This window comes from Aythya fuligula, chromosome 2 (assembly GCF_009819795.1).
Source record: "Aythya fuligula isolate bAytFul2 chromosome 2, bAytFul2.pri, whole genome shotgun sequence".
Classification (NCBI taxonomy): domain Eukaryota; kingdom Metazoa; phylum Chordata; class Aves; order Anseriformes; family Anatidae; genus Aythya; species Aythya fuligula.
The window spans coordinates 142,908,794-142,934,938 of NC_045560.1; the positions used below are offsets into that span (position 1 = coordinate 142,908,794).

Below are 26,145 nucleotides of genomic sequence, written 5' to 3' on the forward strand. Positions count from 1 at the left end.
AAAATAGCTATATATAAAAACAGGTAACTTTATAGAAATGTTACTGAAACTAAGTAGCCGAGAGAGAAAAAAAAATAACAAATAATTTTAGGATTAGCATAAAAATGTATCCACCTATCAAATACTTACGTATACATTCTGGCTGAATTCCACTCCATGTAAGATCAGGAAGGCAAGTTCGTGTTGTTGATCCATGGAGAAGATGTCCTTTCTTGCACTGAAATTGAACAACATTTCCCACCTGTTGAAAAGTAGAAAGCACAGTTATATTGTTATGAGGAAATAACTTTTTTTTTTTTTTTTTTTCATATCTGACAGCAAACTTCCTCACATAATACAGGCTCAATAAATTGTGGTACCCTTTCTGTAAAAAGTAAATTCAATCCACACAGGATACTGATATGAGATAGAAGAATTGCTTCATTCTCATTAAAATTACTCTATCCACAAACCAAAATCCTCTGTGGATAAAAATCAAATCCTTGTGTCCTGTGATCTCTCTGGCATGTGATGACTTTCCAGGTTTGGACTTCCTCTGCCAGGTAAAAAAAAAAAAAAAAAAAAAATGGAAGAAAAAAAATATGAAGACCAAGCTAGGAAATCTGGCAGCAAACCAGAAGGACAGTCACAGAGCTGTAATGGGCAATAGATTCTACTAGACCTTTGCTCCTTTGCTGAACTAGAGCCACCTTTGTGGAGTGCTGTATGAATTCACAAGCTATAATGAGAAATTTTTTCATTAGAACATACAAGGGCCTGTCAACAATGGTATCTCATGCTTCAGAAACTATAAGTTTCCTACAATATTTTAATCTTCCTTTTTCATCACAAGAGATAAAAAATAATCTTTTTTTATATACACATATAATAGAAACCAGAATGTAAATACAATATGGTTTATAATACTAATACATCTGATATTAGTTTTTAATTATTATTCTTATTATAGGTTTGTGTTTTATAAAATATGAAATATATTTTTTTAGTCAGTAATGGTTTGGGCATAAACATAACCTGGAATAACTTGTTAAACATGTCCAGTCATTATGATATAAATGAAAATGCAGACAATTTCCAATTTTATCAAATGCAGGGAAGTTAGATTTTAAGGATATCATTTGGGGAGTAGACTCTTACTTGCTGTGAGTGGAGGACTCAAATATTAAGGTGTGTAGATCATATGTACTATTCTGTAGTCACCTGTATTACTGTATTTATCAACTTATGTTCAAACAAGAAGTTGAAAAGTTTGAATTGTATATGATTATTTATTTATTTATTTAAATTTTGTTTAATTGTAAAATGATTGGCTCAATTTGATGCCTAAAGGTAAAATATAGACGCTTTCAAAATAGCTTAATCCTGGGAAACAGCATGTCACTACTACACATAGTCATTTGAAACTTCATAGTACTATCTCTTTCCAGCTCAAGCTTTTCATAAGAATGAAATTTAATAAAAACCCATGAAATATAGATAGCAGCTAATCAACCCAGTGTATGATTTAAACATCATCTCTTTATTTATTTATTTGCAGTGCTCACTGGACTATGTAATTACTTTTAAAAGATTTTGAAAAAAATATACTAAATAGCTTTCGTGATTAAACACATAGTGAGAAAACACTAACAGCTTAAGTTGCACCAAACAGAAACAGAAGTACTCTTTAACTTATTTATTTACTTGTTTGTTTGTGATAAAGACCATAGCTAAAACAACCACCGTCAATGTATTACTTTACAAGAAGTACTAGTCTTATAAAAGATTTTTTCAGTTTAGTCATCTATCAATGAAATCTGCATTTGCAACTATACAATGAATACCTACCCTATTTAATCTTTACCTATCGAGGAAGAAAATACTTTGAAACTGTTTTTTAAATCAGGACCCTCCTCCCCACAGTTGCCTCCCCCAAAATAACACCAATTCTAGTGCAACTGGTAAATGTAGTTGCTTAATATGAATTTTTAATTTTCTTTCCACTTTATTCTTTCCAAAATGACTTTGTGGTCTTCCTGAATAAAAAAATATTTGAGAAAAGAAAAAAAGAAACTTAAACATTTTGTGAAATGGAGAAGTTATACATCATGAAAGCCAATGAGAAAAAGATATCTGATTGCTTATTCCTAGATACATAATTCTAAAGTGTGAATTAGAGATTCAAGCTCTGGTAGTCAATAGCAACTCCAGGAATAGCTGCTCTATGGGTTTAACTCCTTAGTCAAACTACATAATTTATTTCCAATTAACAAATTAACACTTTATGTGCTATATGCTCTTAAAAAATAAAAATAATAATCTTCTTTTTAGAGTTCAACAGATTTTAGGATTATCTTTCATAGATTATCTCAACATCATTTAAATATGGGCAATATTAGACCAATCAGATAACATCATCCTGAAACTTTCAGCTACTTTTGGAGTCAATCATTTAGAACTTTTAAAGTAGCGTATTATGTAAAATATATTTTTTTCATTGTATAAAATCTCTTCAGAGAAATAAGAACTCAATAGATTAAAAACTGTATTGAGTATACTCGGTAAAATTCAGCATATTATAATTCAACTCATCAAGAATTGCATCAAAAAGTTGATACTTTGTGAGTTGAAAGGGATGGAAAATTATGTCCATAAAGTCTTCAGACCTCCAGGACACTGTGTAATAGTGAAAAAGGGAGAAGTTGTATTTTCTGTGACTTCTATCTCTTCTTTAGCTCTCATATTCATGACTTTGGATAAGTTCTTTATGAACGGACTCCTTGGCCAGACAGATACACTGAAGATAAACCATTCCACCTGAAGATAACCAAGAAACACACTTTTTTTTTTTTTTTTTTTCCCCCACAAAAAAAAAAAAAAAAAGATGAGTATACAACTCATCTTTGCTGCAGCTCTAATATATAGCTTCACTTAACCAGTTTGTTAGCCCAGTACTACAAACACATTAGTGAGATAAGGAAATGGCTGTTGAACTGCCAACCCTGTTTAACTATCTTATTTTCCTTTTATAACAAGATTACCCATGTTGTTAACCAAAGAAAGCCAGATGATGTAATCATCCTGGGGCGCATCAGACACAGCATTGTTAGATAGTCAAAGGAAGTAACTGATGAGATGATGATGGCTGATGAAAACCTGAACATGGTTGTTGAGAAGCTCAACACAAGCTGGCAATGCGCACTTGCAGCCCAGGAAGCAAACCATGCCCAGGGCTGCATCAAAAGAAGTTGAGGCCAGCAGTTTGAGGGAGGTGATTCTCCCTCTCCACTCTACTCTCATAAGACACCCACACAGAGTATTGCATTCATCTCTGGGGCACCCAATCTAAGAAGAACATGGACCTTTTAGAGTGAGTCTAATAGTGAGTCTCACAGAAGAGCCACAAGAATCATCAGACAGCTGGAACACCTCTCCTATGAAGATAGGCTGATAGAGTTGGCATTGTTCAGCCTGGAGAAGAGAAGGCTTTGAGGAGACCTCATTGCAGCCTTCCAGTACCTAAAGGGGGACTACAGGAAAACTGGGGAAGGACTCTTTCTTAAGGAGTTATAGTGACAAGACAAGGAGTAATGGTTTTAAACTAACAGGGTAGATTTAGATTAGATATTAGGAAGATATTCTTTACTCGGAGGGAGGTGAGACATTGGCACAGGTTGCCCAGAGAAGTTGTGGATGCCCCATCCCTGGCAGTGTTTACAGCCAGGTTGGCTGGGGCTTTTGAGCAACCTGATATACTGGAAGGTGTTCCTGCACATAGCTGGTGGTTGGAACTAGATGATCTTTAAGGTTTCTCCTAACCCAAACCATTCTATGATTCTACTATTCTATGATTATCCTGCTCTATTCTGTGATGTTGTGGCCTCACATCAACTACTACGTGCGGTTTTGGATGCTACAATGTAAGGAGGATCAAAAGCTATTAGAGAACATCCAAAGGAGGGCAAAAAATGTGGTGAAAGGTCCAGAGGGCAACACATACGGAGTGGTTCATATCACTTGGTTTTTCAGTTTAGAGAAGAGGAGATTGAGGGGTGACCTCATCCTGATTCCTCATGAGGAGCTGTGGAGAATGAGGTGCTGATTTTTCTCTCTGGTGACTAGTGATAGGAACTGAGGTAACGTCATTAAGCTGTATTGGGGAGGTTCAGATTGGGTATTAGGAAATGGTTTTTCATCAAGAGGGTTGTCAGACACTGGAACGGGTTACCCAGGGAAGAGGTCATGGCCCCAAGACTGCCAGAGTTCAAGAAGCGTTTAGACAATGCTCTCAGATATATGTTTTGCAGTATACAGGGATTGGATTCATCGATCCTTGTGGGTCCCATCCAACTCTGGATATTCTGTGATTCTATGGCTCTAGCTGCCAACCAGAGCCTAAGAAAGACTGAGTTGCTAGCATTCTTCATTTTCTAAAAATGATTATGATGATGATAATAAAAAAAACAATAATAATAATAATAATACAACTGGTATTGCAATCAGCTGTTGCAATAGCGCCTTTTCTATCCAAAAGAGTAACTACTAATGAAGCCATTTTCCTTATTTCCTCTACCTGTTTTAAACAAACAAGTAAACAAAACAAAGCTACAAACCACCCATTAGACTTGATGTCAGTTTATATTCTATTTTATATTCTACTATATAACCTTTTTATGTAGGTCCACAAAGTAGCACCAAAGATACAACAGCTGACCTTATGATGAAGACATTAGAATTGCTACCATGATATTCAATAGCAGGTTAATGAATAACTTAATGAATGAGTCTCCCTGCTAGATGAGAAAAATAAACAAAAAGAAAAAGAGAAGAGGAAAAGGATTATAATTGTTTTCCAGCGTAAAACTACGTTTTGGGAAGTCTGCTTTGCAATACTGTCATGGCAAAAGCACCAGGTGGCGCTACAATACAGTATTCCATGGACTTAAAAAAAAATCTGTGTTAAAATGCTCTATATTGTTCAATTCATTGTATACATTGTGTAGAAGTATTGGTGGGAAGAGCTGGAGAAACAGCCTAAATACCTATATCTGTAGTTTCTGTTTTTAGGGAGGAACGATTCTATGTGTAAAAGTGTTTGTACTCAATCCTGGGGAATGGGTGGTGGAAGAGGGCAAAAATGAAAAATATATTTTTTTGCATACTGTTGGATTGTCTCTGTTCCATAGTTACTTTTTCCATAGTATCGGTTATAGTTTTGATATTCAAATATTCAATATCATTAAATTTTCCTTTGCTGAGAACTAAAGACCATATATTTGCTATTTCCTAACAGAGGAGATATAGTAATTAGGAAAGAAAATGCATAAACACAATCTGCAACCACCACTTATTAAAAATAGGATAGTACTTTAGATATGTATTTTAACCAAAAGTATTATAGTAACATATAATAATATATAATAATTTTTTTTTTTTTATTCCTGTGGTGGTTTTACAGACCGAACACAATTCCGTATAAGAATACAAGGTATTTCTATCTGTCATGTGTTACCCCAGAATCATATTTTCTTGGTCTTTAATTTATCAAAGAACATGAAGATACTCTAACAAGCTTCTCCATACCCTGCAATTCATGTCAAAGTACTAAGGCAATGTCTGTCCCTTCTCTTCAGTAGCTTTCAGCATCATACTTAAATGAATGGAAATATAGCTTGTTAAATCTTTGGTATCCCAGTACTACAGTATTGCTGTTTTGCTAGCAACAGGCTATTGAGTTTGCAAGACTTCTGGGAAGCTTAACAGGTTTCCTATCTCTGAACTTGTATTGACATCCTTGGAACATTTTTTGGTTAGTTTTTAAACTTGGATTAATGGAAACATTTTTTCCTCTGATGACGGTCTGTGATTAATTGCATCCCTTTCTTTCTCTTTGTATGGTACAACCATAGTATATGTGTCTACTATAGTTTAAGTGAATTATAACTAGAGACATTTTGTGACGAAGCATTTACTGTTTAGTCCCCTCACCATCCCCATCCCCTTTCTTTTTCTGCAGTTATTAGATATGGACTAATCATTTTTGGATTTGGCTGCTAAGAGTTATACCACAAATTTGTGACTTTTTTTTTTTTTTCGTGTGTGTGTGTGATTTTTTAAGAGGTTTGTTCCCTTCTGGCCCATAGCAAGATGTATAGTACATCCTAGTTCAAAACCTTCACAGACAGAGATATAGTTTGCAGAACACTGGATAGCTTAGGTAACTAACATTTGGGCATAAGAGACCATAGCAGATTTTATTTTATTTTTTACCATAATTTGATAATGTAATATACATGATTCTAAATTGTAGTTAGTCACTCGCTCATTCTGTTTACCTAAGATAACAAACACACACACACACACACAAAGAGCTCTGTGTAATTATTGTTTGTAGTTGTATACACATTTGCATAATAAAAATCACAACACAAGTATCATCCTTTTTAGAAATTGTATGGTGTCTGATAAGGCTTAAATTAAAATGATGCAGTGATGATGCCAACTATGCTTATGTCCATAACTACTGTGAGCTGTTACAGAACTTCTTTTGGAATGTAATCTGACAATTCAATCGCAACCAAAGTTTTGAGACTCCTTTCTGTGAAGTCTTGAATTACATCATATATGTCTGAATTTTCAATTCAAGTAAAACAAATAAGTAAAACAAAACAAAAAAAAAAGTAAAACAAATAACAATTCAAGTAAAACAAATAGGAAAACAAATAATCAAGACAGGAGGAACAATAAAAATAAAAACCACTGCTGTGGAAATCCAATACTTGTTATAAGTATTGTGAAAAGCAAGTGACAGTGTTATAGTCATGTAAACAAGGCATTTCTGTCAGTTGTTAAAAAGCACCAACCAAAGCAAAACAAACAAACAAAAAAACAGGACTCCATGTATGAAGACTTGAATTCTACTGTAAGCTTAGAGGCCCTCCCACCCCCCCTTTTTTTTTTTTTAATGAGACAGAGACATAAATTTAAAACTTAATTGTTAAGTCAATTCAGTGACCTTACTACTATTAGTTTAAATGTGAAGCATTTGAGAGTTCCAAATCTGAGAGCTCCAACCCCCTTTCTCTTACAAACATACATAACAAAAGTACAGAACCCCAAAATGAGAAAAAAAAAATAATACTACTTGAGGTTAGAGTCAGAAAACCATACTGTATTTTTTCAACAGGACCAACTCTTTGATATGCATGTAGTGGGTTTACATGGCAAGGTTTTGGTAGCAGGGGGTGCTCATGGGTGGCTTCTGCGAGAACAATCCAGAAGCTGCCCCATGTTAAATAAGGGCCCCACTGTTGGCCAGAGCTGAGCCAATACGTGATGTTGTTTGCGCCTCTGTAAAAGCATATTTAAGAGAGGGAAAAACAAACAAACAAACAAACAAAATAACTGCTGGGGAACTGCAGCTGAGAGACAAAGGACTGAGAAACAGCCTTGCAGATACCAAGGTCAGTGAAGAAGGGGGGCAGGAGGTGCTCCAGGGGCCAGAGCAGAAGTTCCCCTGTGGCCTATGGTGAGAACCATGGTGAAGCAGGCTATCCCAATGCAGTCCATTGAGTACCACGGTGGAGCAGGGTTCCATGCTGCAGCCTGTGGAGGAGACCACAGTGGAGCAGGTGGACCTGCACTGAAGGAGGCTGCGGCTCGTCGAGGACCTCCACCAGAACAGATTTCAGGCTGCACCTGTAGCCCACGGAGAGCAGACCATGCAGGAGCAGGTGACCTGGCAGGAACTGCTGCCCTTGGAGGACCCATGTTGGGGCAGTTTGCACCTGAGTCAACAGGCCACCGGATGGACTGTGTGGTACGGACCCCTACTTGGAGCAGTTCTTGAAGAGCTGCTGTCTGTGGGAAGCCCACACAGGATCAGTTCAGAAAGGACAGCATCCCATGGGAGGGGACCCCACATTGGAGCAGGGGAAGAGAGTGACCTAGAAGGAACAGTGGAGACGAAGTGCTACAGACTAACTCCCATTCCCCCATTCTCCTGTGCCGCTCAGGAGGGATGGGGGGGAAGGTGTTTTTGGTTAATTTCTTCCGTTTCTCACTTCTCTAGTTTGTTAGTAACAGGCAATAAATCTTACTATCTCCCCACTCTGAATCTGTTTTGCCCATCACAATAATTGATGATTTATCTCCCTGTCCTTATCTCATCCCTTGAGCCCTTTACATTGGATTTTCTCCTCCTTTCCATTTGAGGAGGGGGAGTGAGACAGCAGCTGAGGTGGAGCTCAGCTGCCCACCCAAGTAAAACCACCACAACGCATTTGCCAGCAGCAAACCATTTTGCTTAATTCTGCATAATCTCTTTTGATCTATTGTTAAAAATTGCAGAGAACTTAAGAAATCTATCAAGCAAAAGAAAAACAAAGCCATCTCAACTTCAGAATTTTGGAGTTATTTAACTTTCTGCTGTGGATAGAAGAAAAAGTCATTATATTATTATCCCATTCATAAAGGATGTTAGGTATAATATAATTTAATTTATAATATGCTCCGTTTGTGGCTTAAACAAGTCATAATATTACTGAATATATTGTAACATAATATTTCTTTTCAGGAACTACAGACAATAACTTGTCTAAAACGAATCATTTTCATTGTCATTTCTACCCAATAAAGAGGTAAACTTTGCTTCTTGTGTGAGAATAATGCTCCTCCTCTGCTCTGTATTATCTAAGCAGTCATATTTATAGTAACCAGAAACCTTGTGCAGACGTTTAGTTCCTATACAAAACCAAATTCGATATATAGGAGCTAAAGGATTCCTTCCCTGGTCAGAAATATGACTATATCTCAAAACATTTTGCAAAATAGTTGTCATCAAATTAAACTCGCTGATTTTCCCCATTTGTCTGCAAGGCACTAACCTTACAACTGTGGGATCAATGTTGTAAATCCTGCCAGCAGCTACACTTCTTTTAGAAATTATTTATCAGTTGACATTTTGCCTGGTATTTTAACAGTTTGATGTGAGCTGTGAGTGATGCTTTCATACACAACCACAACTACATCTCAAATGAGAAAGGCCATATTACTTCTTCAGTGATAGAAAGCTCATTAATATGCCAGAGAAAGTGTGACAATATAATATGTCTACAATATAATATGTCTACGATATAATTGTAGAAAATGGTCATTACAATGATCCATTTCTTACACAGCTGAATAAAGAGTTGCTTTCTAGCATAACATAGTATTACTCCCAAAGGAAGTTAGCCCAAGGACTGCCCCTGCACATTCAATCTTAGCACAAAACAACACTCTACTTCATAACCTGGAGAAAATTGAGACAATTATATTACTACTTATCAATGACTGTGATCTAGCAAAATCTGGAAACCCCAAATATTGCTAAAAAAATAATAAAATCACTAAGCAGTATTGCATAAAGACCACCAACATGACAAAACAAAGAAATCTGTGGTAAAGACTCTGAAGAGCCTTTAGATTTGATCCATGCTTAAAAATATAATAATTTCATGTTGTAAATCTACTCCAATTTCAATTAGGCCTTTCCTGCATTTTTGGCAATCTGCAGTTTTTACTTAATTCCTGCTACTGGACAGGTACAACATACAACTTGGGAGCTTCTAGCTTGCTTTTCTATGTATGTCTGTTCACATGACTGGAGCTTTTATCCCTGATACCAAACACAGATGTACCAGGATAATTTTGACTCTTCCTTACTTTGTTCACGGTTGCCTTACAGTATTCCTAGCAAACTATACAACACATTTCTACACCTGTGATTCTGCATTCATCCATGAAAACCTCTCACTGCCATTTTGTGTGATTTAGAAATTCAGAAGCATTTTCAATTTTACATTTTTTTATTGCTTCTCTTTTAGCAGTATAATAAAAGTAAAGACCTTTCACTACATTTTGAAGAATGTTTTCTAACACTGAACACAAGAGCAGTGCCCTTTAGCACTGCAGTGTCAAAATAGCACTATGTCTGTAAGTTTTTTTTCTGCATATACTACATTCTAGCATGGTAAATGCCTCATATATCATTCCAAAAGGAGCTCCCGCAAACACCATTTGCTACAACAAAGCCTTGCAGCTCAAGTGGCTGTTGGTCCACTTTGCAGCATCAGGTAGAACACTGCCATCAGGTCAAGGGAGATGCTCAGCTTTGCAGTACAAGAGAGACAGGGACACACTGCACTGAGCCCAATGGAAGACCACAAAGGTGATTCAAAGACAGGAGCAAACAAGGAGAGGCTTAGAGAGCTGGGACTGTTCAGCTAGCAAAAGAAAAGGCTCACGAGGAATGTTATCAGTGTATATAAGCAGCTGATGGGGGCAGGAAGGGAAACAGGCAGACTTTTCTCAGTGGTGTCCAGTGGCCAGACAAGAGGCAACACAGGCAATAAGTGAACTATAGGAAATTCTGTTTAGACATTAAAAAATAATACAAAAATAAAATAAAATAAAAATACTGTAAGGTTGTAAGGGTGTATGGAGTGTCTGTCCCTGGAAATATTCAAAATTCACCTGGACAAAGCCCTGAGCAACCAGCACTAGATGATCTTTCAGAAGGTGGGGGTTGGACTAGAAGTTTTCCAGAGGCACCTGCCAGCTTCAGTGACTCGGTTGTTCATTTTTGGTTATATAATGTAACACATATGTAACAACAGAATTTCTCTCAGAGAAAAACAAAAATATACAAACACAAAGAAAGCAACAACAACCCACGCCTCAAACAAACAAAAAACAACCCACTATTTTTTTAAAGTGTGCCTATGTTAGCAGTTTGGCATACAGTATACACACTTTTAAGGTGAAAAATCTTATTTGAATCATAGAATTATTTAGCTTGGAAAACTCCTCTAAGATCATCAAGCCTAACAGTTAACCTAGCACTGTCAAGTCTACCACTAAAGCATATCCCAAAGTACCACATCTACATGCCTTTTGAATACATCCAGGGATGGTGACTCAACCACTTCCCTGGGTGGCCTTTTCCAATGCTTCAAAACCCTTTCAGCAAAGACGTTTTTCCTAATATCCAATCTAAACCTCCCCAGGCACAACTTCAGGCCATTTCCTCATCTTATCATGTGTTGCCTGGGAAAAGAGACTGACCCCAACCTTGCTACAACCTCCTTTCAGGTAGTTGTAGAGGACAGCAGTCTCCACCGAGCCTTCTATTCTCTACGCTAAATAACCCCAGGTCCTTCAACTGCTCCTCATAAAACTTGTTTTCTAGATCCTTCACCATCTTCACTGCCCTTCTTTGGACATGCTTTAGCAGCTCAATGTCTTGCTTGTAGAGAGGGGCCCAAAACAAAACTAATCACGGTGTTCATGGTGTGGTCTCATCTCACCAGAGTTGAGTACAGGGGGACAATCACTTTTCCAGACCTGGTGGCCACACAATTTCAGATACAAACCAGGATGCTATTGGCCTTCAGGGTCACCTGAGCACACTGCTGGCTCCTATTCAGCTGGTTATCAACCAATACCTCAAAGTTTCTACCTGCTACTCTTTCCCCCAGCCTGTAGTGTTGCATGGGGTTGCTGTGCCCCAAGTGCAGGACCTGGGGTTTAGCCTTGCTGAATCTCATACAGATGGTCTTGGTCCATCAATACAGTCTATCCAGATCCTTGTGTAGAACTTTTCTGCCCTGAAGCAGATCAACACTCATGCCCAATTTGGCATCATCTCCAAACCTTCTGAGAGTGCACTCAATCCCTTTGTCCAGATTATTGATAAAGACATTAAAGAGAACTGGCCCCAATGCTGAGAGCCTTGGGGGACACTATTTGTTTCTGACCTCCAACTGGTCGTAACTCCATTCACCACAACTCTCAGTATTTTATCCACAGAAGCATATGCCTGTCCAAGCCATGAGCAGCAACTTTCTCCAGAGAGTTCTGTGGGAAATGGTATCAACAGCTTTACTAAAGTCTAGGTAGGCAACATCCACAGACTTTCCTTCATCCACAAAGTAGGTCACCTTGTTGTAGAAGGAGATCAGTCTAGACAATCAGGACCTGCATTTCATAAACCCTTAGTGACTGAGCCTGATCTCCTGGTTGCCCTGTATTGCGCTGCAAGATGGCACGCGAGATGATCTGTTCCATAACCTGGCACTGAGCTCAGACAGACAGGCCTGTAGTTTCCTGGATCCTCCTTCCAGCCCTTCTTGTAGATGGGTGTCATATTTTCTAGGTGTTAGTCAACTTGGACCTCCCCTGATAGCTAGGACAGTTGATAAATGGTGGAAAGGGGCTTGGTAAGCACTTCTGCCACTTCTCTTAGTACCCTCAGGTGGATCCCATCTGGTCTCAAAGACTTGTGTATGTGTAAGTGGTTTATCAGATTGCTAACCATTTCCTCATGGATTATGAGGGTTTCATTCTGCTACCTGTCCTTGTCTTCCAGCTCAGGGGGCTGGGTACCCAGAGAACAACTGGTCTTACTACTAAAGACTGAGGCATTAAGTACCCCAGCCTTTTCCTCATTCTTCATCACTATGTTCCACCCTCCCACCCCCCATGCAATAAAAGATGGACATTCTTCTAGTCATTCTTCTGTTGCTAATGTATTTATAGAAGCATTCACAAACACTAGGAAGCACTTACATATTGCTTTGGAGTTCCTGAACTACTTCAAGGTAAAACCAAGAACTTGATCACCAGACTTTAATGTAGTGCATTCATTGCTAACAGGAACACGAGGTCAGTTTAAACCAGCAAGCAGAAATAAGGAAAGCACAACATTCCAGCAACCAACTTTTTTAAGGTGCAAGCAATTTTTCAGCCTCTATTAATGACTTTGTAAACTTTGAGGCTGTACAAAAAGACTATAATATGGAAGTTAGTAAAAAATAGCATACTCTACCTGATAGCCAAATGTGTTGTTTTGTGATCCATGCCTTGGGACTCCTGGATTTTCACATGCTGTGCGAGTAGGTTCTTAAAAAAATAATAAATGAAAAACAAAACAAAGTACAATATTTTAGTGACATATATGCATGTATAACAAAGCTATATTTGTTCAAAAACATGCAATATGCCAATGAGAGAAACAAAAATTGAGTGATTTGTTTCATAGAAAGGTTTAATTTGGAAGGGTTCTTTATGATTATTTAGTCCAAACATCCTGCCATGGGCAGGAACAACTTCCAGCAGACCAGGTAGCTCAAAAGCCCAAGCCAACCTGGCCTTAAACACTGCCAGGGATGGGGCATCCACAACTTCTCTGAGCAACCTGTGCCAATGTCTCACCTCCCTCCGAGTAAAGAATATCTTCCTAATATCTAATCTAAATCTACCCTGTTAGTTTAAAACCATTACTCCTTGTCTTGTCACTATAACTCCTTAAGAAAGAGTCCTTCCCCAGTTTTCCTGTAGTTCCCCTTTAGGTACTGGAAGGCTGCAATGAGGTCTCCTCAAAGCCTTCTCTTCTCCAGGCTGAACAATGTCAACTCTATCTGCCTATCTTCACAGGAGAGGTGTTCCAGCCCTTTGATCACGCTTGTGGCTCTCCTCTGGACTAGCTCTAATAGGTCCATGTCTTTCTTATATTGAGGGCCCCAGAGCTGAACACAGTATTCTAGGTGAGATGTCACAGGAGAAAAGCAGAGGGGGAGAATCACCTCCCTCCCCAATTTCTGGCCATTTATTTATTTATTTATTAAATTTGTTAGTGATTCTTAGAGAGTATAGAATAACAAGAAGGTAATTCAAAAAAAGCTGGAAATTCCTAAACTGACTTAACAGAAAAAGGAATAATGAGCATTCAGGTAATTTCAGTAATATAGGTGTCACCTTACCTATACATCGGGGTGAAGAACCACTCCATGTGCCATCTGCTTGGCAAATCCTGGTGCTGGAACCAACCAAAATAAAAGGAGGATTGCAGCTGAAGGAGACTTCTGACTGGTAGATAAAACTCTTGCCTTCTCTTTTCCCTTGAGAGGGTACTCCAGGGTCACCACAAAACTTTGCTGTAAGAAACGATATGATAGAAAAAAAAAATATTTATTTATTAAAATATATGAAAATAACATTTATCTAAACTCAGTCAAGCAGTTACTCCAAATGTTACTTTTTATTATTTTTATGTTTAATTAAATAGACGTTAAATACAGAAATATTTACTGGAATTCAAAGAGAAATTAAATAGCCAATTGTTAGTTTTGCTTCAGTTTGCTAGCTGTTCAAAATTCTTATGTAGTGAGATTTGGTCAGTAGCTTGCAGTTAGTTGATGCTCAAGGTTACAAGAGTTGTTTTATTAAGTCCCAAATATTCACAATTCACACCTTCAAACCACATCTATCTCCAAAGCCTCCTGTGGAGAGCAATTAGAGAGTGAAACAAACCTTCATGTTAGTCTTCCATCCTGTCCTGCTTTTTGCCACCTATCTAGTGTTCTACATTTTTGTACAATGAAAGGATTTGTCAGATATATTTTAGGAACTGTAAATTCTTACTTCCTCATTCTTCAGTGAAAGATAAGATTTGGTATGCACAGAAATATAATACTGGAAAATTAGTATGGCTAAAAAAAATAAAGTAAATATATTTTGTCAGCAATTTAAATGTCAAACATTAATATACTGTTCTTAGTCAGGATAAATCCATCTGATAAGAACATGTTCTTAAACTGATCTTATTCTTTTCCACCTTTCTCCTGAATGTTTCCTTATGACTGGTGCATAGCATAACTAAGTGAATGCACTGCTGTCAAATTACTGGCCTTCTTCTGCAATATAAAATTCCAATAGTTGTTTAGAAGCTGGATTTTGAAAACTTGATTCAGGAAATTCAATCATCTAAGATAAACTCTCAACAACAAAAAGCTCCCAAAACAAATGAACACACAAAACCCACCACGTTAACCTGAATATACATAATGACATTTGCAAAGAGGCATTTTGTACAGGTAGTGGAATTTTCTGTTCCATCTTTCTCTTTTAAAAACATAATTTAAATTATCTCTTAACCACTTTCAAAATACATTTCTAATATCTCTTTGTCACTTACGTCTTAATGCTTACATACAACCAGCTCACAGGAAATGTTCCTGCCCTACTCCTATTACTGAGGACACTGACTGTACAGAAACTCCAGGCAAACTCATGCTGTTGAAGAAAAATGGCTTAATCGACAGCATATAGGAAATGTATACGATTTTACAGCTTTAAGTGAAATGGGACTTGTATCCCCAATTCTGAAAGATCTACGAATTAGAGATAGTGCCACATAACAAATCTCATTGGTTGACTGACAAATCACAGTTGTAATTTATGTTTTAATTATTAAAATTATGTGCAAGTCTTAATTTGAGAATATACTAAATGTGTACAAATTTTTAACACAAAGGCTTGAAATTGTTTCTTTATCAGTTCTTTGCATTAATAAAGTAGAAACCACTCCCTAAGGAAAAGAAAAAGACTTACATTAAAAAATGGTGTTTTGTTAAGTTAAGTTTTGTTAAGTTTGTTATTTTTAAACTACAAATAAGTAAGCTTCATCACTCATCTGTCAGTTACCTTTAACTGAATATCTAGTGGGTATCTACCTTTGATATGGAAGCCATGGAAATAGTATAATGGTAGAAGTGGTATATTCTGACAGTTTTCTTCAAGGTTCTCTAAATTAGACAAATCTAGTAGGTCATAGATGACAAACAGTCAGCAAAAAAAAAAAAAATAATAATAATAATAATAAAATAATAAAAAGAAAAAAAGAATATATTCTGTTCCAAATAATTATTCCACTACACTTTGCATATCTTCAGAGAGTCTACAACTTTATGGAACCAAGCTGGGATCTAAATTTCTGATGTCAAGAGCTGCTTAAAGATTTCTCATTGGGAATGACTTTCAACAGCTCCTTCTCATTTCAGCCAGATGGCAGCTAGTTTAAGCTCTTTGACAAGCACTGGATGCCAATTGATTTCTACTGCAAGCCAATGGGTAACCTTTGCACATCAACAACACTCAGTTAATGTAATCTCAGCATGAAACAGCCTTTAATTCTCAGGCAGCTGTACTCTGTACTAACTATACCTTTTAAGTGGTTTGAAGGCAGAGTCTCCTTTTCAGAGAATACTGCAATATTCCAACCTCAAAGATGACAAAATAGTTTATGATATCAAAAAAAAAGTGAATTTAAGGACACTATTTCAATCAAGATCAAATGATGAAAAACATTTATTATGTCCTTTGCAGTTCTTAATATACCAGATTCTAGAAGACCTTCATTTAGTGAACTTAAACAGCAAATGGTAGCTTCCAGAAACTGCCTTCACCATGTTCCAGTTCTGGTACATATAGTTTCAGCAACACTAATCAAATATTTTTAACAGTATGAGAATACCAGAGAGAGGAGGGAGGGAGATGTTATTATGATATGATGACATAATAGTACGACCTAGCCAAAACAGAGGATATTTTTTAAAGGGAGAGATGAAAAATGCAAATAAACAAATAAATAAATAAACAAACAAATACAAATAGTGACATAATGGATAATTAGTTTTTTCAACATTTGGAAAGCTATCTGGTAAATTCGAATGGAGCTTCAGAAACTGTAGAGCCACCTAGATGATATTATCCTCTTCCAGATAGACATCTAGATCAAGAACGTTATAGTTTCAGTGTACAGCTGTTCTACAAATAACTACAGAACCCCATTCTTGAGTGCAAATAATTGACTATATCTCAAAAGTATCATAATAACTTCCTTAGGAAGTTTTTTTTTTTTTTTTAATAATAATAATAAAAAAAAAAACAACCAAACCAAACCAAAAAAAAAAAAAAAACATTTAAAAATAATGAGAGGAATGTCACCAACCTAAAGAAAAAGGTGCATTTACTATTATAATGAACTTTATAGAAATCTAAAAATTCATCAATGTTACACCCTTAAAGTTAATAAAATTTATTGTACAGAACATATAACTTAATTTAGTCTACTGGGAAAATATAAAATTGTCAAGGAATCACCCTGGGATCTAGTAAACATTACTGACATATACAGATTTCTGTGATGTCAGTGAAAGTTTAGCATGAGTAATGAGCATGTAAAGGAGTTTATAATGAAATTTCCCCTATCCTATAGGTAGCAGGATCTAAAAACAAAACAGAATTTCCTAATGCTGATTCTCCCTTGTTTATTTTATGTGCATTGCCTATAATATATCTTTTAGTTTTTATGTTTAAGGCTTCCTATGTGTTCACAAAAGATTTACAGATATTCCTATCTCTTCCTCAATCTATAAATTATGTTACAATTTAGGAAAATATACCAAAAATATAAAAACGTTCAACAGTTATATAAAGAAATAGTAGACTATAGAGAAAATACTCACGCAAGCACTGAGGTACTTCACCACTCCATGTTCCATTCCCAACACAAGTCAAAACAGCAGGAAAAGAGAGTTCGTAGCCTGGAGAACAGACGTAGCTAATACTAAATCCCCAGTCCAAGTTTGTTCCTTCCAACCTTCCATTAGAGATCTGCGGAGGAGTTGGGCAGGTAACAGCTGCAATAACATTCAAAATAATTAGGCCCAGCTGCTGTAAATATCCCCAGTGTACATAGTTACTAGAAGAACCATATGTGCTAATTTCACCTCTTTTGGAGGACAATAGAGTGAGAACATACTATCTCCTCCCTGTGTTGTTGCCACATTTCCTGATGTTAGTACTTCTAGTTTGTTCCATTTCAGAGACATACTTTAATGGCTGACTGACGAAGTCTTAAATAAAACAGGATGTTTTTTCAAACAATGCAGTGAGCCTACCCAAAAATCAGTGTAGAGACTATGAAGTCTACAAAATAATATATATATATATGTGCGTGTGTCTGGTATCACAGAATTTCTAAGTTGGAAGAGACCTCAAGATCATTGAGTCCAACCTCTGACCTAACACTAACAGTCCTCCAATAAAACATATCGCTAAGCTCTACATCTAAATGTCTTTTAAAGACCTCCAGGGATGGTGACTCCAACACTTCCCTGGGCAGCCTGTTCCAATGCCTCACAACCCTTTCAGTAAAGAAGTTCTTCCTAACATCTAACCTAAAACTCCCCTGGCTCAACTTAAGCCCATTCCCCCTCGTCCTGTCACCAGGCACGTGGGAGAACAGGCCAACCCCCACCTCGATACAGCCTCCCTTGAGGTACCTATAAAGAGTGATAAGGTCGCCCCTGAGCCTCCTCTTCTCCAGGCTGAACAAGCCCAGCTCCCTCAGCCGCTTCTCGTAGGACTTGTTCTCCAGGCCCCTCACCAGCTTCGTCGCCCTTCTCTGCACCCGCTCAAGCACCTCGATGTCCTTCTTGTAGCGAGGGGCCCAAAACTGAAAACAGTACTCGAGGTGCGGCCTCACCAGAGCTGAGTACAGGGGGGACGATCACTTCCCTAGCCCTGCTGGTCACACTGTTTCTGATACAAGCCAGGATGCCGTTGGCCTTCTTGGCCACCTGAGCACACTGCTGGCTCATATTCAGCTGACTATCCACCATCACTCCCAGGTCCTTCTCTGCCTGGCAGCTCTCCAACCACTCATCTCCCAGCCTGTAGCTCTGCTTGGGGTTATTGCGCCCCATGTGCAGGACCTGGCACTTGGCCTTGTTGAACTTCATGCAGTTGACCTCAGCCCATCGGTGCAGCCTATCCAGATCCTCCTGCAGAGCTTTCCTACCCTCGAGCAGATCGACACACGCACCTAATTTGGTGTCATCTGCAAACTTACTGTGGGTGCACTCAATGCCCTCGTCCAGATCATCGATGAAGATATTAAAGAGGACCGGCCCCAGCACCGAGCCCTGGGGGACTCCACTAGTGACTGGCCTCCAACTGGACTTGGCTCCATTCACCACGACTCTTTGGGCCCGGCTATCCAGCCAGTTTCTAACCCAACAAAGCGTGCACCAGTCCAAGCCAAGAGCAGCCAGTTTCTTGAGGAGAATGCTGTGGGCGACGGTGTCAAAAGCCTTGCTGAAGTCAAGGTAGACCACATTCACAGCCTTTCCCTCATCCACCCAGCGTGTCACTTTGTCATAGAAGGAGATCAGGTTCGTCAAGCAGGACCTGCCTTTCATAAACCCATGCTGACTGGGCCTGATCGCCTGCTTGCCCTGCAAGTGCTGCGTGATGACTCTCAGGAGGATCTGCTCCATGAGCTTCCCTGGCACTGAGGTCAAACTTACAGGCCTGTAGTTTCCCGGGTCTGCCCTCCGGCCCTTCTTGTAGATGGGCGTCACGTTTGCTAGCCGCCAGTCAACTGGGACCTCCCCCGATAGCCAGGACTGCTGATAAATGATGGAAAGCGGCTTGGCCAGCTCCTCTGCCAGTTCTCTCAGTACCCTTGGGTGGATCCCATCCGGCCCCATCGACTTGTGCACATCTAAGTGCCGTAGCAGGTCACCAACCAGTTCTTCGTGGATAGTGAGGGCCACATCCTGCTCCCCATCCCCTTCCACCAGCTCAGGGTACTGAGTATCCAGAGAACAACCGGTATTGCCGCTAAAGACTGAGGCAAAGAAGGCATTGAGCACCTCTTGTAACTAAGGCATCTCTTGTAACTAAGTTTCCCCCCGCATCCAGTAAAGGATGGAGATTCTCCTTAGTCCTCCTTTTTGTGTTGATGTATTTATAGAAAGGTTTTTTGTTATCTTTAACGGCAGTAGCCAGATTGAGCTCCAGATGAGCTTTGGCCTTCCTAATTTTGTCCCTGCACAGCCTCGCTACATCCTTAAAGTCCTCCCGTGTGGCCTGCCCACTTTTCCAAAGATTATAAACCCTCTTTTTTCTCCTAAGATCAAGCCACAATTCTCTGTTCAGCCAGGCTGGTCTTCTTCCCCGCCAGCTCGTCTTTGGGCACGTGGGGACAGACCGCTCCTGCGCCATTAAGATTTCCCTCTTGAAGAGCACCCAGCCTTCCTGGACCCCTCTGCCCCTCAGAACCGCCTCCCAAGGGACTCCACCAACTAGTGTCCTGAGCAGCTCAAAGTCAGCCCTCTGAAAGTCCAATACAGCGGTTTTACTGGTCCCCTTCCTGGCCTCGCCAAGAATAGTGAACTCCACCATTGCGTGGTCACTCTGCCCAAGGCAGCTCCCGACAATCACATCCTCCACCAGTCCTTCTCTGTTTGTGAAGAGAAGGTCTAGCGGGGCACCACCCCTGGTAGGTTCACTAACCAGCTGCATCAGGAAGCTATCTTCCACGCTCTCCAGAAACCTCCTAGACTGCTTTCTCAGGGCTGTGTTGTGCTTCCAGGATATGTCAGGGAAGTTGAAGTCCCCCATGAGTACAAGAGCTGACGATTTTGCAACTTCTGTCAGCTGCCTGCAGAATTCCTCATCCGTCTCCTCATCCTGGTTCGGCGGTCTATAGCAGACCCCAACCAGGACACTAGCCTTGTTGTCTCTGCTGATCCTAACCCAAAGGGACTCGACCTTGTCATTCCCAGCCTCGAGTTCTACAACCTCGAAAGACTCTAATATAGAGAGCCACACCACCACCCCTTCTGTGCTGCCTGTCCCTTCTGAAGAGCTTACAGCCAGTCATTGCAGCACTCCAGTCATGAGACTGGTCCCACCACGTCTCCGTGATGGCAACCAAGTCGTAGCCTGCCTGCTGCACGATGGCTTCCAGCTCCTCCTGTTTGTTACCCATGCTGCGTGCATTGGTGTAGATGCACTTCAGCTGGGCCATTGCCTTATCCTCTGGCCTTGCCATTGTTCCCCCTGGCACAGCCCCAACAATCCTAGCTTCAGCCCCATCCCCCTTCCTACCTAGTTTAAAGCCCTCTCAATGAGCCCTGCCAGCTCCTGGCCCAGGATCCTTTTTCCCCTAAAAGATAGGGACCGTCTGCGGCCATCAGGCCAGGTGCTGAGTAAAGTGCCCATGATCAAAAAACCCAAGATTTCTGTGTTGGCACCAGCCCCGGAGCCACGTGTTTAACGTGTTAAGGTGGGCTTTCCGTGTCCTCTCTGAACCCCTCCCTGCCACCGTAGGGATGGACGAAAACACCACCTGCACTCCCGCTCCATCCACTAACCGACCCAGTCCCCTAAAGTCTCTTTTGATAGCCTTGAGGCTTCTCTCTTCGATGTTGTCACTGCCCGCCTGGACTATCAAAAGAGGGTAATAGTCTGAGGGGCGTACCAGGTTGGGAAGCTTCCTGGCAACGTCCCTGACCCTGGCCCCAGGGAGACAGCAGACTTCCCTACGGGTAGGGTCAGGCCGACAAATAGGGCCCTCTGTTCCCCTAAGAATCGAGTCTCCAACAACAATAACCCTCCTGTCTTTCCTGGTGGAGGCAGTCCTGAGGCGTGGAGTCGACCTCCTCGCCCTAGGCATCCTCCTGGGAACACTTGCTACCTCTTCCTCAGCTACTGGTCTGTCGAGCTCCAGGGCCTCAAACCTGTTGTGTAAGGGCACCTGGCAATGCGGGGCCGGAAGGGGAGGGCGTCGCCTGCGATGTCGAGCAGGGACCTGTCTCCATTCCTCCTCAGCTCCCAGATCCCCTCCCTCTGCCCGACGGCTACAGGGCAGGGGGTCCACCCCCATTTGAGGAGTCTCACCTCGGCACCTCCCCTTGAGGCCCTGCAGGGAGTTACTCCAGAAGTCTATCTCTCGCTCACACTCCCTGATGGCCCTCAACCTCTCCACCTCCTCCTTGAGCTCTGCCACCATGCGGACCAGGTCATCCACCTGCTCGCACCTCACGCACGCAGTTTCTCTGCCTCCCGCCGATGGCAGCAACAGGCTCAGACACTCCCTGCATCCGGTGACCTGAACTGCGGCATTTTTTAACGGGTAGTCGGTCTGGGTGTGTACCGACTTCCTGGAGAGCGCACCGTGCCTGTTTTTTTTTTTTGTTTGTTTTGTTTTGTTTTGTTTTGTTTTTTGTTTTTTATGAACAATTGTTTTATTCAGCCATCTTTTGCGCTTTACAGCTGGAATTCTGGAAACTCAAACACCACATCTTTGCCTGTGAGCTTCTTGTAGACACCAGAAAATGTTTCCACCTTGTGTTCAACATTATTCTGTTGTGCTTTGTCCAAATGGACTTTTATAAGTCTGCTGCCGTCCAATTTTACACGGATTCTCTTGCCCACGATTTCACTTGGGAAGACCAGATCTTCAAGAATAGCATCGTGCACTGCAGTAAGCGTACGGCTCCTGGGACGCTTCTGCTTGTTTTTTGTGCGGCTTTTTCTTGTTGGCTTGGGCAGAATCCTCCTCTGAGCAATGAACACCACATGCTTTCCACTGAATTTCTTCTCCAGCTCACGAACTAGCCGCACCTGAATCTTCTGGAAAGATTTCAGCTGAGGAACAGGTACGAAGATAATGATGGCTTTTCTGCCACCACTCTACTACTACTATACTGGTAGTAATATACTAATTGAATTTGTTTGTTTGCTTAGATGACATAGAATACAACTATTTTTAGTGAGGTAATAGTAAAATATTGTCTTCATATTGACCAATTTAGGCATATTCTAGATATTAATGCCCAGGGATCAAGATCCAGGACATGATTCCTCCAGAATATGCATGGAAAGCCTGTTTCTTCATATCACAGTTTGGTTAGTATTTGCTGCATGAATAAATCCCCATCCAATAAATAAATAAATAAATAATCTAGCTTATTATAAAGGATATTAAAGAAGTTAAATGAAGGAAAATGTGAATCAAAAAAAAAAAAAAAGAAGGGGAAAATTAGGCAAAAGTTACTACAATGAATGTGAAGGAGAAAAAGAGGTGTAAAAAATGATGTTAGCAAAAGAAAGCAAGTGAAACTATAATTACTCAATTTAGTGAAGACACGGAAATGAGTAGAGGTGGTGGCTAAAAATAAAGAGAGAACACAGATCACAAGAATGAAGGAAATGAAAAGCTGCGTTCATAACCTTAAACTTATATTTAGACAGCTGTGATCTTGCATGCTCAGAGGTCAGAGGCACTTAATCAGGAACACTATGTATTTGAATGCAATCTGTAGAAAATTCTTCATGTACCATCTCACCATTAAGTTTATGTATTTAAGTTACAGAATCTCGACTATCACCTCTGCAGTGTCACTCCCGGCTCTCTGAGAATGCTGGATGAAAGTAGCACGATTATGAGTAATCATGACAAAGTAAGCATGAGTAATGTTTTGCCAACCGGTAGAAAAATCTTAACTTTTTAAGGCCTTATTTTTTCAAAATTTTGTAGAATCATAGAAAGGTTTGTGTTAGAAGAAACCTTAAAGATCATCTAGTTCCAACCACCCTGCCATGGGCTAGGACACCTTCCAGCAGACCAGGTTGCTCAAAGCCCCAGCCAACCTGGCCTTAAACACAGCCAGGGATGGGGCATCCACAACTTCTCTGGGCAACCTGTGCCAGTGCCTCACCTCCCTCAGAGTAAAGAATTTCTTCCCAATATCTAATCTAAATCCTACCCTCTTTTAGTTTATTTTAACTGTTACTCCTTGTCCTATCACTACAGTCTTTGATAAACAGTCCCTCTTCAGCTTTCTTGTAATACCCCTTTAGGTAGGAAGGCTGCAATAAGGTCTCCTCAAAGCCTTCTCTTCTCCAGGCTGAACAATGCCAGCTCTATCAGCCTATCTTCATAGGTGTTCCAGGCCTTTGATTACCCTTGTGGCCCTCCTCTGGACTTGCTCTAATGGGTCCACATCTTTCTTATATTGAGGGCCCCGAGCTGAATGCAGTACTCCAAGTGGGGTCCCCAGCCTGTAGTTGTGCTTGGGATTGCCCCAACCCTGGTGCAGAATTTTGCACTTGGCCTTGTTGAACTTCATGAGGTTCACACCGGCCCACCTCTCAAACCTGTCCTCTGGAAGGCATCCCTTCCCTCCAGCATGCCAGCCACACCACTCAGCTTAAATTCATTGTCAAAGTTGCTGATGTACACTGAATCACTTTCATGTTGTTTAAATAAAAAGGGTCGAAACAAGTACTCTACAGATACTACATCAAGTGGCTAAAGTCTGTCTGCATTCTTCAAGAGCTTCATTACTAGTCTTTTTAAAAAGCATATTTTAAATTCTGATCTGAATAATCAAGAAAGAAATTTCTATTAACAATTAGGAATGCAAACAGAAGAATTAGCATGAAAACAGTAGTAATATCAGAAATCTGTGGAGAAAAAATATTATATATATATTCAAATGTATATATACATATATATATATATATATTCAAAAAAAAACAAGCAAAACCCAGCAACAAGGCAGAACACCACTCTAAATGTTTTGGTCAGAGATTCAACCAGAGCTCTGCAAACAGTCTACAGGGTTTTGGGGCAGTGTTCAAGAGTATGGGGTCCCATGTAGTATTTTCCTCAATCCCATTGATCAGGAGAAAGCATGTGAGAAGAATGGCACTGATAAGAGAGGTCAGTAATTTCTGAAGAACTGGTGTTGCTGATGGGGTTTTGGGTTCTATGATCATGGGATCCTGTTTGAGGATTAATGTCTTCTTGGGAGAAAAGTGATACACCTCTCTAAGTGGGGCAAAGATATTTTTACCAATAGGGTGGCTGACCTTATCAGGAGGGCTTTAAACTAGGAAGGAGGGGGAAGGGACAGAGTAACCAGCAGCTCTGTGAAAGAGTGACACACAGTGCTCCTGTACAAAGGGATGGGGGTTAATGTGATAGGGAAGGATCACAAAATCACCAAAAAAGAGGCTTAAGCAAGGTCACCTCCAGTACTTGCAGGTTAGAAAGGAAATATCTGTGACGCAGCATTATGGAGAAATCTCTCAGACACTTTCTAGGTCTACAACATGCTAGGGTGCCCCTCTTCTATACACTAATATATGCAGTATGGGGACTAAACAAGATAATTTAGGTATGTGTGTATGCTTGAAGGGCTATGATTTTATTGGCATCATGGAGATGTGGTGGGGTGGCTCCCATGACTGGAGTCCTCTAATGGAAGAATACAGGCTCTGTAGGAAGGACAGACTGGGGAGACAAGGAGGGTAGAGTACCTTGGGATAAGGCCCTTTTAGGGAAGAAGGGAGGAAAGAAAGTTGGTTAGTATTCAAGTATCACTGCCTCCAAGCTCAAAAGCAATGCATCCCAACAAAGAGGAAGTCAGACAAAAACACCAGGAGGGCTGCATGTATGAACAAGGAGCACCTGGTCAAATGAAAACTCAAAAGAGAAGCCTACAGAGGACGGAAGCATGGACAAGTAACCTGGGAGGAATATTTAGGTATGAGCAGCCAGGGGTCAAATTAGGAAAGCTGAAGCCCAAATGGAACTGAACTTGGCCAGGGATGTCAAGGGCAACAATTTGCCTTTGTTAAAAGGCAAGAAAAGTTAAGAACTTTTCAGCTTCTCACACCGCCATGCCAGTAAGGAGGCTGGGGGTGCACAAGGAGCTAGGAAGGGACAAAACCGGGACAGCTGACTCAAACTGGCCAAAAGGATATTCCATAGCAAATGACATCATGCTGAACAATTAATATGGAGTGGCTTGTCGGGGTTGGGGGGAGCCACTGCTTGGGGATAGGCTGGGAGTTGGTCTGTGGGTGCTGAGCAATTGCATTGTGCATCACTTGTTTTGTACATATTATAATTATTATTTTTTTTCCTTCTTTTCCTTCCTAATAAACTGTCTGTATCTCAACCCAAAAGCTTTTACTTTTTTTTTCTGATTCTCTTTCCCATCCCACTAGGGGAGTGAGGATGAGCAAATGGCTGTGTGGAGCTTCACTGCTGGCTGGGTTAAACCACAAAACCTGGTTACCAGGATGGTTAGAAGGCCAAGGTATTGGATGCCTTCTTTGACTCAGCCTTTACCAGCAAGACTAACCTTGAGGAATCACAGGTCCCAAAGGCCAGGCTGAATGGCTGGAACAAGGAAGATGTATCCTTGGTGGAAGAAGGTCAGGTCAGGGAATACTCAAGTAAACTGGACATTCATCAGTCCATGAGCCACAATGGGATCCATTCATGAACGCTGAGGGAGCTTGTGGATGTGATTGTGAGGTGACTTTTGATAATGTTTGCTCATTTGTGACAAATGGGAGAAGTGCCTGGAGATTGAAGGAAGGAAAATGTCACTCCTATCTTTAAGAAGGGCAAGAAGGAGGACCTGAGCAATTACAGGCCAGTCAGCCTCACCTCATTCCCTGGGAAGGTGATGG

The 26,145-nt window shown here is 40.3% G+C and overlaps 2 protein-coding genes across 2 annotated transcripts in view; both read right to left on the reverse strand.

Moving 5' to 3' along the window:
- Window positions 1–26,145, reverse strand: part of CSMD3 (CUB and Sushi multiple domains 3) — a 681,859-nt gene that overhangs the window by 16,580 nt on the left and 639,134 nt on the right. The window contains exons 61-64 of the mRNA XM_032181613.1: window positions 17,328–17,501; window positions 13,782–13,955; window positions 12,848–12,921; window positions 130–241 (exon numbers count right to left, since the gene is read on the reverse strand). Of these exons, the coding sequence (XP_032037504.1) occupies window positions 130–241; window positions 12,848–12,921; window positions 13,782–13,955; window positions 17,328–17,501 (534 nt within the window). The remainder of the gene's footprint in view (window positions 1–129; window positions 242–12,847; window positions 12,922–13,781; window positions 13,956–17,327; window positions 17,502–26,145) is intronic.
- Window positions 21,881–23,111, reverse strand: LOC116486698 (40S ribosomal protein S7-like). The gene is made up of 2 exons (XM_032183127.1): window positions 23,046–23,111; window positions 21,881–22,347 (listed from the first exon to the last, which is right to left on the reverse strand). Exons 1-2 carry the CDS (start codon window positions 23,109–23,111, stop codon window positions 21,922–21,924), a joined length of 492 nt encoding a protein of 163 aa, XP_032039018.1. The 3' UTR covers window positions 21,881–21,921.